The 12,559-nt window shown below is 37.4% G+C and overlaps 1 protein-coding gene across 7 annotated transcripts in view; it reads right to left on the bottom strand.

The window, feature by feature from the left end:
- The window catches only part of LOC136858186 (uncharacterized), a 115,033-nt gene extending 103,280 nt beyond the window's left edge, over nt 1–11,753 (bottom strand). The window contains exons 1-2 of one of the 7 annotated variants that reach the window (XM_067137546.2): nt 11,616–11,753; nt 2,538–2,734 (exon numbers count right to left, since the gene is read on the bottom strand). In XM_067137546.2, the coding sequence (XP_066993647.2) occupies nt 2,538–2,734; nt 11,616–11,631 (213 nt within the window). In that variant the 5' untranslated portion in view covers nt 11,632–11,753. Of the gene's footprint in view, nt 1–2,537; nt 2,735–2,816; nt 3,027–7,656; nt 7,864–8,735; nt 8,753–9,245; nt 9,352–10,046; nt 10,275–11,200; nt 11,346–11,615 lie in introns of those variants that run through there. The other 6 variants (XM_067137549.2, XM_067137545.2, XM_067137550.2 and 3 more) reach the window with 6 other exon arrangements.
- Nucleotides 11,754–12,559: the final 806 nt, after the last annotated feature.

Genomic DNA, 12,559 nt, shown 5'->3' with positions numbered 1-12,559 from the left:
ACACATATTTGAAGACATCATTAGCTTCCTTAAACTATACTTATGTTGAGCAGAGTAGGTTATGATGTGACAAACGTCAATATTATAATTTGAATGATCTTAAGAGGTATCTTAAGTGTTGCTGTGTCTTCACTAGATACATTAATTGATCGATTTTCGTCTTCAATAATAAATCTTTGATACGCTAGTTTACTCGGAACCTGCGCTCCACTATTTACTTCGTTTATTCCCTTTTTTTTTTTGATACTCCGCTTGGGATTTCCGTTACGACTACGAAAAATATATTCTTCTGTTCTAGTTGCCTATCAATTCATTCGTAAATCTCTTCCTGGTGACTTCATGCGATGTTCACCCGTTCTTATTGTTGTTTCTTCCAATTAAAAGTCACTGCATTCATCTAAATCACGGCCATTTGGATTCCACATGTCTGCACTTTCTTCCAAGATATTCATGGCCTATTTAATTCTGCACGTCTGTATATTACAAGTCGTATTTTCTGCCGCATGATTTCCGACACTTTATCGCTATTCACGGCAAAACGACGATTTTAATATCGCGATTCTAAATGACCAGGGCAATGAAATGGTACAGTAGGAAGTCCATCCGCGAGCAGCACGCACATCAAAAAATTGGAATAGGTCTACAATTAACCCTCAAAAATCAATAAAAAGGAATAAAGAGGGGACCATGGCCACATGACCCTTTTAGTCGCCTTCTACGACAGGCAGAGATTACCAGTGAATGTATTCAGCCCCTCCCATCCACAGGAGGTCCAACACATTATACCAAACCGCAATCCATGTCCGCGCCTAGGTTGCCTCTTACGACAGGCAGGGGATTCGCAGGTGTATTCTACATGTGCGTCCCCCACCCGCATTGGGTAGGATGATTAGTGTTATTATTATAGACTTCAAAGTTTCTGATTATTAAATGTGATGCAGATTCTTTATTTCATCTAAACCTTCATTAAGGCAAAGACAAAGTAATATAAGAAAACTAGACCAAATTTTCATCAGTCACCGGAACAAATTTTGATCCTGTAGAGGCACCAAAAAGTGATAATTCTTACTAGGTTTCACTACAGTAGCAACATTTTCTCCCATAACCAAGCTTTTCACATTATCAAAGATATATTCTTCATTGTATAACTCATATTATAGAGAAATATCTCATAAGAAGCATACCAAGTAGCAAAAATAACATGTTCTCCAAATCTGATGACAATTTTGTTGCTATACACAGTACTTAAAAAAATATATATATAACTTCACAAGAGTAGAAATCTGGGAGAAAATAATTGTGGCCAGTGTATAATTAGAAAGTAGAGTTACAATCTTTAAAATGTTTCATCTCGAAATGAGTTTTTTTTAGCCTTGTTAAGGTTTTTCACAACACTGTCGATATGAAAAATCTGTATATCACGTTTTAATACTGTACCTCATTCAGAAAAATTGACATGATTCTGAAAGTCACTTCCATTTAGCTCTTGATGGACAGAGTCTTGATACAGTTGAAACTTATGAGAGTGCAGAATAAGTAGTGACTCATGCCACTTCCCCTTGCAATATCCAGGTAGGTAACGTAACTTCACCCTGTCTTCCAGTCTCTGGCTTGTTTTATAAACTTTTCCCTCAGCTAATTAAAGAGATTCACAAACAGCCACTGGTTGTCATTTCTTTGGACATCTCCCAGTGAACACAACTACAACTCTCAATATTCTTCATACACTATAATTATGTTAGCGTTTTCACCGTTTGTATATACCATTGTCTCTAGCAAATCCACCACAATTTACTTTTATCCAATACCACAGAGTACTGACTAGGAAGTCTCAATGTAATTAGTATAAAGGTAAACAAAACTTGAACATCCACATACACATTGGTACGGCCAAGATAGGCATGTGACTTTCACATGGAGCAAATAACACTGAAAGATTCAACTGATTATATAGTTATCTATTTACTCTAGGATCATTCAAACAAACCAGTCATTAAGATTCCAATCTTATCTTTGTTAGTGTCAACAGACATTGTTTTATTAAAAGACAATTTTTTGCTGAACTCTGATGGAAGCTCTGGATGGGTACATCCCTGAGTCCTGGTTTGTATTTCCATTATATGAAAACAGTGTACCAATTGCAGAACTCATTTCAGAAATATTCACAATGGCAGTTTTAGATTACCGTATTCACTCAAAGAATGAGCATGTCTGTATGTCTACTAATTACAAGGCAGGCCTAGTTTAACTATTCATCAGACAAGAACAAGCATAGTATAAAAATAGTCTGGTTTGAGTACTGGACAAAGCCAACAGTTTTAGCCCCATGTATTTGGAAAATATTTACTTTTTAAGTTTTATTTTTATGTACTGCAATAATGACTATATATATTTGCACTAGGAATCATGAAAAATAAATCACTGTGATTCTAAATATCCTGTTCAATTCTACAGTATGGTCAATTATTTAGAATGAACAATGATTATCTCTCTTTGAGAGAGAATAACTTGATAAAGATTCAAGTTTTAGTAATTACCTCATGAACTCTTTCTGGCCAGATTTTCATATTGACTAAGTCAAACACAGCTACCTCTTCTCGTATTGATGGAATGGCCCGTGCCTCCTCCATTGGTACTGTATATGTTACTGGGTCTAACACTACTGTAGCAGTAGAGCCTGAATACGGTTGAGTTTCCGTTGGCTCTCCATGACTTGTAATAACAGAACATGGCACTGTAAACAAAGAACACATTCTAATATATCTTTTGCATGAAAACATGCACTAAAAAATAGTATAACTTACGTGAAGACAAACCTTAAAAGTAGGTGTTATTATTAAAGTCAGAGATTCTCAATCTTGTTTGGTTCATGCTACACTCTTTCATGGCACATCCAGCCTACTTTAGGACGGATTTAAACACTAAGCAGCAGCCCCAATTGATCACGAACCCAAAGAACTCTTGAAAAACATCCCGATCATTCATACTCCATCTGTACTACTGTACTATGATTTTCAACAATGTACCAGAGTGAACAGAGATCTTCAGCACTAACACTAAAAAATAAGAAACAGAAGATATTTCTTTCTTTCCGTGATTCTTCCCTGTACTGAACAATAATGCAAAATTAAACAACCCCAAATTTCCCACTGGGTTGCAACAATAATGCACAGTCCGCAAAACCTTTAGTGATACTTCATTTTACGGGGGTGAGGAGTAAAGAGGGAGCTGCCCCGGTTCCGGTAATACTGCTAACTGAATGAAAATGAATTCTGAACTGAATCGATAGTATAATCGATCGATATGAATTTTCTAAACCGTTGTTTCCATGTAGGAGTTCTAGATTGTTCCTATGATGTACCTTGATTTTCCTCACTCATGTTCAAGCTTAACATATATTCTGACTTTGCTGCGTAAATAACAACAGTATTTAAAGTGTTGCAATTAGACCGCTAGATGTCTCACCGCGATGCATAACGGTTTCATATTTTTTGTGTCAGAGGTTGGCAATACGAATCTCGAAGATAACCGAGGTCTACTGATTCAGCACTAGGGAGCCGAAGTATCACTAAAATTTTGCGTACTGTAATTACTGACAGAACATTATTTTTATTTTTTCCAGTTTCCATTACATCTTTGCAGTTCTCTATGGGAAATGCATAAACATTACTAAAAATATTTAGTACACACGCCTTTATGCCATACAGTATTTTCCCAATAAATCTTTTTTTTTCATGGCAATTTTGGGGCATATCCTTTGAGAACAGCTGATTTATTTATACATCTGAAATTCAGAAAAACTACCCAGATTATAACAAGTGTGTTTTTTATACACTTGTAAGATCTTTAAGTTGCACTTAGCCGTATACAGCAGATACACCAACAGAAACAAAATGAAATGAAATGAGGGTAGAGTTCAGGCAAACCTCATACTATACATAGAAAGTTATAGGAAATTACCCTGCCCACAAAAGAACCAACCAAAATGGCAAGAGATTGGTCTCCATTTTAAAAAACCACAACCTGCAGGTCATATCAACCCACTCTCGCCATCTACCCAGAAAGCAGACACCACGGCGAATTCCAATCCAAACCATCGGGAAGTTTCAAATGAATCACGTCACGATCTCCAAGAGAAACCCCCGAGATTATGAACGTCAAAGTAAAAAAAAGGGTATAAACATGGCCTCAGACTACTACATGTCTTCAATTAAATTTAAAAACCCCCCAAACAAATCATACGCTTTGACAACAATAAACTTAAACAAAGGTTTGTGGCGTTCTAGGAAAAGGCTAGACCATACAACTGTGACTTTAACACCACCAAAACGTGCCTGATCAAGGTTGCCAAAGAAGTTGCAGAAACCTAAAGAAGCAAAATACATACCTAAGGGTGGAATGATAGCTACAAATCAGTCATCAAGGAAAGGCACGAATTATGGAAACATCATTACTCGAAGAAAATAGAAACTGACTGGGAAACCTACAAAATCCAATGGGCCCAAACAGTTAGAGTGATCAGATCTAAGAAACGTAGGTATGAGAAATTACAAACTGAAAAGATAGACAAAGACTCTAAGAGAAATGAAACCAGAGTAGTACTAAACATTCAAAAGGGAACTCACGGGTTATAAGCCGCTGATGCTATGCTTGCAGCAAAACATCATATGAAGGAAATTGTAACATTCTAGCAATTACTTAAAAAATCTACAATAGTGTGATAAACTCCAAAGCCCCATTGAGACCAAGGAGCCCATACTCAGGTGCCAAAGAGTCCAAGAACACCCGACGAAATTGAAATCAAACGTCACATTGCCCGCCTCAAAAACAACAAAGCACCTGGAGAAGACTCAGTAGTTGCAAAATGATGGAAATATACTGCTGAGAAAACAGTTGAAATCTTGAATCAAACAGAAAAGACCTGGATTACGGAAACCCTACCAGAAGATTAGAAAATGACCCTGATCCACCCATTGCACCAATCCTCTATCAACATTAACCAGAAGGAAAATAGAAGAGGGCCGTACCTTCTAAGAATCAAGGCATCAGCCACAATGGGTATTAAAATGAAAGATTCCCTAGACCCGGTAAACTTAACACCATCAGAATCGGAAGAGAATAAGAGTTAACTTAGGGAGGTCGGATAGAAAAGAAGAAAATGACGAGCCTGACACAAGTAAAGTGGAAGCAATGCCAGACTCAGCTAGGAGAACCGTGGTCACCAACCTACACTCCCAAGTTGAGAACACTGAACTTTACTCAGTTCACTGACTGCTGCTTACAATATGATCAACCACCAGCTTCTCATACACAAGCAATTTAAAATGACAGAAGAACCATTCAATGCTTGTAACTGAACAGAAGATTCAAAGTGACACTTCAAGATAAAAAAGTTGTTGGAGAAACCGGAAAAAATGGTCTTCTACAGGGTAGTGTTTCAGCACCAATTCTCTTCTGTGATCAACCTATTGGACTGAATACCAGGCATTTCCTATCTGATGACGATTTTGATGTTGGAACCCAGTTCAGATCATTTTGGGATGTAGAATCCAGGCTGCAGAACTGCCTCAGTGAATTGTCCATGTATTACAATCTACTAATCGTGCTGCTAATCACAAATTTAACATCAGTTGGGAAGGAAGGCAGCATGAGTTCACACCTGTTTTCAAAAACCTTGGAGTTCAGCTTGATCAGTCTCTTACTTTTAGAGCACATTTTCATTCTTTCAGTATGAAGGTCATAGCCAGGAATAATTTTCTATGCATTAACAGGGTCCAGCTAGGGAGCACATCCAGCAATTGTATGAACTTACACCTTAGCATTTTCTTTCTCTTCAGCTGAGTGTGGGTGAACTCTGTTCATTCCAAGAAAGTGGATATTGCTTTGAACAACACATGCCGTGCAGTTTCTGGATGCCTCAAACCAACAAACGTCGAAAAGTTATACTGGTACCACACTTGTGGCAGAGCTCCTCTTTCAATCCGATGACAAGTAGCAGCTGAAACTGAGAAACTCTAACAAGAGCTGGATAACCGTCATCTTCTCTATGTTCATGAAGTAATACAACAGCCTCTCAGATCAAGGAGTTTCATTAATAACACCAGGCCAACACCAGCTATACCAAGTGTTCTTAGGAATCAATACTGGCAGCAACAGTCCACACTATCCGACTGGAATCGCCCAACAGAAGAAACTCAAGCAAATACTCTGAAATTTTGGCCTGTCTGGAAGATACTAATTCAAGATCTTGTCCATCTCTGTGGATAACCAACTTAAAAACTGAATTACAGTTAGTGATAAAGCTATTGTGGCCGCTTCATACGGGAGCACTTTCAACATTTGAGGAAACTTTACGATCATCATGAAGAAATATTTCTGAAAGAGCAAGATTTCATAAGTGAGGAAGGTGAAAATTAGGATGGAAAGAGAATAATAATAATAATAATAATAATAATAATAATAATAATAATAATAATAATAATAATTAAAGGTGGTAAAATTACAGCATCAGACAACCTCAAAAGAGAATACTCAAACCAGAAATTTAAAAATATAGCAGGGCAGGATTTGAATGCCTTCATAATATAATGCAATTAGTAAGGCCTAGGCATTTAATGAAAAAAAAAAAAAAAAGCAAGAAAATGCAAAATGCATTTATGATTTAAAAATGGTTAAAAATGACACAAAATTTTGAAAAAAATGACCAATAAATTATTCATAAATCACTTATTTATTAATTCTTTAAAAACAATTAGCTGATTTGAGAGAGAATTTTAATGGATGACAATGCATTAAGTTTAAATTATTTTTGTTACTAACAAAGTAAATACCACTTTGCCACCCCTGGTGAAAAAAAAAAAAAAAATATTTATTTGCAAGTTGCTTTACGTCGCACTGACACAGTTATGCCTAGGTCTTATGGCGACGATGGGACAGGAAAGGGCTAGAAGTGGGAAGGAAGCGGCCGTGGCCTTATTTAAGGTACAGCCCCAGCATTTGCCTCGTGTGAAAATGGGAAACCATGGAAAACCACCTTCAGGGCTGCCGACAGTAGGGCTCGAACCCACTATCTCCCGAATACTGGATACCAGCCGCACTTGAGCGGACTGCAGCTATCGAGCTTGGTACAAAATATTTTAGAACCGGCATATTCTTCAAATATTCTCCTAGCAAATAGGTGTCATTTAATTAACAAAGAATATTTAAGAAAACAAACTTCAGTGGCTGTTTACAATAAATTCCAATGGAAATACACAATGAGAACTTTGCGTAGGTTCTCCAATGAAAACGATTGCCTATTGTCTGCAAGTAACGATTTGTACATGAAGAAGCTTCTCTCTACCTCAACTGAAACAACTGGTGCATGCTGAAAACAAGCAACATCTCCCGGATTCAATTCACAGTTGGTAAGAGAAAAATTTTCACCCGACAATGCTTTGCCAATAGAACTCAAAGTTTTATACCCACTGTTCTTTTGCAACACCTTATTCAATTTCACGGATACAACTTTACCCATTTTACCACACACACAATTCAGATCATTCACAACTTTATACACAATTTGCAGCTGCTCCACTAGTGGCACTTGGGATTTTTCTACAGCACTTATTGCATTAGGAAGGGATCCGAATTTTGCTTTTTTGTAGGAAAGTTTACCTGCAATTTGTTTGTCAGCCAAGAGTTCCTGCGCTGTTTTTATTGATTCAGCCTCAGTTTTGTCGAAGGAATCGACCACTTTCTTTACAACTTCAAAGTTCTCGCAGTAATAATAATAAGCCTCAATCCACATTCCCCATCTAGTCAAAACAGGTGAAAAGGGTAAGGGAATTTCAGGAGCTTCTATTTTGAATGCTAGAACTCTATATGGAGCTTTTAAAAACACTTTCTTTATGCACCCAATTAACTTGTCAACTTCACGAAAATTATGTCGTACCCCCTCCGCGGTCTGATGTAAACGCATGGGCTAGGCATGTGACATGCACCATTTTCGAGAAGAGCACATGTAACAAATTTGCAGTCTTCACCATGTAGGGTGCTGCATCTGTTATTAAAAGCAGCATATTGTCATTCCGAATGCTATCGGGCCACAATAGCCTCAAAGACTGGTCAAACAGTTTGCTAATTGTTGACCAGTTAGTTTTGTCCAATTGCTCATAATGCAGTAGAAATGGTTCTCCAGCATTCCCTGCTTCCAGGGCGCCTACAATAACGTCGGCTATATATTGTACCATACTGTCCGTTGTTTCATCTATGCATACCCATATGTTTCCGTCTCCTACCTTTATCCTTATTTCTTGTAACGTTTTGTCATAGCACCTTCCAACGAAGGTTCTTCTTAACGTTCTGGGATCTGGTATAGATTTTCCAGTCTCTTCTTCTAAGAATGTACGCAGCTTTGGATGGTTCAATTTGTTCAGTGGAATATCGGCGCATAAAAATGCTGTACACAGTTTCTCACAAAACGGAGAAAATGTTAATGATTCACCCAGTAGTGTCTGATGTAAGCCATGGTTTCTTTTATTTTCAAGTCACTGCACACCACGTTTATGTTTTTCTCGCGACACGTGTTGTTCAACTGTAAACTTCTTTTCTGCTGAAACTCGCACACCACACACTTTGCAAAATAATATTTTCCCATCAGTGGAAAAAAGATTTTGTAACAAATTGTTTTAATTTAAAAATTGCACTTCCTTTAACTTTGGGCATCTTACAGTACTTGTCAACAAAGAACTCACTCGACTCTCAGCAGCGCGCGGGCGACTGACTTCCTTCTTATCTAGCTGAAGATAAGGAGCAATGCCCAGCTTGGGCGTGTCCATTATGCGTCTTACATACAAGGGAAGCAGGTACTGCTTACTGTATGTTTTCCTGGAAGTGTAATCAAGTTGAAAATACTCTTTCCTTGAAAACTAGTGGCAGCAGGTTTGTTGCAAGTCTACTTTCTTCCTTGAGCAAGTTATTTGTCTAAGTTAAACATAATAGACAAGTATTGTAAACATAAATAATACATATTAAATATCCAAATATAACAAAATATAACACTTACCAGAAAAGAATTCAAAATGTCAAAAATGACCTAAAATTGCTCCAAAAATGACCTATCTCTTGTAAACAGCAAAAAATGCAAAAAAAATGCCCTAACAAACTGCCCTTATTTAATCAGTCAATTCATGAAACACATATATATACCCGAGCTATCTTTCAGCCTTCATACAGAAAAGATGCAAAATCATCAAATGTCTTACCCTAGCAATTAGTATGGGAAGAGTATTCTTCAATTTGATATCTTAAACTTATCCTAGTTAGGCTATATCTGAAGTCGCTGGAACCACTTTGGCTCATTTGGACTTTGGCCATGGGTCTAACAAGAAATTAAAATACTATAGAATCAAGGTTGAAAATGATATACCCGAGCAATCTGAAACATGATGCTCTTTTAACATGGTGCTAGAGATGATGGTTAAAGGCTCAGGAATAGGAACCAGAGGAACAGCTCAAATTACAATAATTTCTTTGACAGATATAAGTTATGTATAAAATAAAATGTTAATTAGGTCAACCTAATCAATACTCATGTTTCGTTTATGCAAGTATTGTTTTTTTTTTTTTTTTTAAACCACGATGAAACAGTCACTACTAAGCGACCGCTGCTCAACCCGAAGGCCTGCAAATGACGAGGTGTTGTGTGGTCAGCACGATGAAGCCTCTCGGTCGTTATTATTGGCTTTCTAGACCAGGGTCACCATCTTACCATCGGATAGCTCCTCAACTATAATCACATAGGCTGAGTGGACCTCGAATCAGCCCTCAGATCCAGGTAAAAATCCCTGACTTGACCAGGAATCAAACCCCAGGCCTCCGGGTAAGAGGCAGGCATGCTACCCCTACACCGCAGGGCCAGCGCAAATATTGATTAGGTTGACCTTAATTAACATTTTATTTTATAACTGATAACTGAGAATGCGGATCACAATGAAATTTGTAACGATTAAGTTAGGCCTCAGCATAGCCTCCGTGGCTCAGGCAGCAGCACGCCGGTCTCTCACCGTGGTTCAAATGCCGATCACTCCATGTGAGATTTGTGCTGGATAAAGCGGAGGCGGGACAGGTTTTTCTCCGGGTACTCCGGTTTTCCGCCATCATTCATTCCAGCAACACTCTCCAATATCATTTCATCTGTCAGTCATTAATCATTGCCCAAGAGGAGTGTGACAGGTTTCGGCAGCCAGCACAATTCCTATCCTCGCCACTAGATGGGGGCTTCGTTCATATCATTTCCTGACCTGGTCGTATGACTGGAAACAGGCTGTAGATTTTTTTTTTCTTTTTTCAAGTTAGGCCTCAGCATGTTGTAGACTTTTACATCCCTTATTAGACCAGTAATGACATATCATAGCAAATGTGGGACCATTACAGAACTACATGAAAATATACTTAGGATTTTGGACAAAGGATTCTAAGAATGGTGAACCAATTATGAAGAATAACGTGTGGAGGGTACGATATTTTCATACATTACCAGTGTATAATCTCTCTAATAAACTGAACATATTGAAATTCATCAAATTAGTAAGACTGAGTTAGATGGGAAATGGAAAATACAATCAGGGATCATGTCACAGAGGTTAACACTCCCAAAGCCAGAAGGTATTAAATGAGTATGAGGACCTTGAATGAGTGGTCCAAGTCACTTGAAAGCTCAAAAATTAATGGGAATTCTGAATCGAAACCTCAAGAATGACATATGAAAGAAGGCTTTGAAGGAGGTCCAGGTTCAAAGTGGACAGTAGAGTCAGGAGAATAATTAATGTCTTCAGATTACAACTAAACATGAACTTAAGGAAAATAAACCTACAATGAATAGGCCTTTTAAACGTAAACTTCCATGTCAACAAATAAGTGTAGGCTAGACATTTTGCCTAAAAAATAAGATAAAACTAAAGGCTACCCACAACAGGCAAATAAAGCCCACACTAAGTTATATTAAACATTATTATTGATTTTCTGTCCCACTATCTTCATCTCACGGTGATAAGAAACATGACAATTAGTCTGTAATTAATTTGCAGCACTGAAGCTACATATCAAGAAAAAAAAATACTAGTACCAAGTAATCTATCCTTTCGTACCGGTATCAATTATGAGAATGACTAGATAGATCTTCGCTATAACATAAAAACCTTTGAAAATAACACATAACCTCTTTTGCGTTTCTCGCAGGATTCAAGGAAAAGGCAATATTTAACCTAAATTGCATCAATGAAATGAACTCAAGATCTTCTGATAAGGACTTCTCTTTTGCGTTTGTCACAGGATTTCAGTAAGGCAATATTTTATCTGAATTGCATCAACGAAATGAACTCGTAAAATGACAGAAGTTGGCACTGAAAGCATTCAAATAAATTATTGGATGTAAACACATGGGTGACTGAAAAGGAATGTACAATGTTTACAGCGGGATTCCACGATGGAAATAGGGCTAATAGGCCTAGGGATAATTTATAACGATGTCCCGTATTTTGAATTTTCCGGCAAGGAGAATCTGGAATCCGTATCACTATGTTGTTAAAGAATTACCCCAAATCATCACATATATTTTATTTTAAAAATCTTACATCCTACTTCCTGCATCGCAGTTTACGTATGCAATGTCATTCCAAGCGGCAAACCTTGTCTTTAATTATAATTCAAACCGTAAACAATACATAACCACAAACATACAAAATGACAAATTAACAGCTGTTTGAATTTCAAAGAAATAGCTGCACAGCAAGACCAACTACCCAGTCCAGGAAAATATATAAAAGATAGAAATGGCTCTCTCTGAAACATTTTATAACCACGGCCAGCTGGATCCCCCCCACAGCGCTCCTTATACCGGCCTTGACAATCGTTTGTGAAGCCTAGCATAAAGCTGTATAGGAAAGTTTCACCATAATGCCGCTGGACCACTGGCTTCCTAAGTCACTGACAGGAAGCTCTATAACGCAAATTACCGCATTTCCAGTTTCATTTATATTGTTTTGCTGTTGTAAGGGTTGATAATGTGTTCGCAATGAGGTGTTTGTTGCCTTGTTATTAAGAGTTGATAGTTATGTGCTAATTAGCTAATTTTTTATTGTGTAGTGTGGTGATTTGATATTTTAAATTGTGTTTACAAACCATGGAATATGTGATATTGTTGTGCGCCTTTTTGTACTTCGAACATAACTTTTCTGCAAACAAGAACAAATGTAATGAGTGGGTCAAAGTGTTTTCTCGCCATAACTTCTTCCTAAATAAGAATTCTAATTTATGCGCTGATTATTTTTCTTAATTTTTTATTGTGTAGCGTAGTGATTTGTTCTTATTTAACTGTGTTTGGAAATATTGGAACATGTAGTGCTGTGTGCCTTTTTTCTACTTCGAACAGGAAAAAGAGTAAACGGCACTTACCATTTCAGGAATTCACTGCAGACTAGGACAAAACCAAGGAGTGGTTCAAAGCAATTTCTCGCGATAACTTTGTCCCAACGCTAATTCTGCTTCTTCTGTTGTCTGTAGCCTTCATTTCAGGAAA

This window comes from Anabrus simplex, chromosome 1, assembly GCF_040414725.1.
Source record: "Anabrus simplex isolate iqAnaSimp1 chromosome 1, ASM4041472v1, whole genome shotgun sequence".
Taxonomy (NCBI): domain Eukaryota; kingdom Metazoa; phylum Arthropoda; class Insecta; order Orthoptera; family Tettigoniidae; genus Anabrus; species Anabrus simplex.
This window is presented reverse-complemented; position numbering and strand designations above follow the sequence as displayed.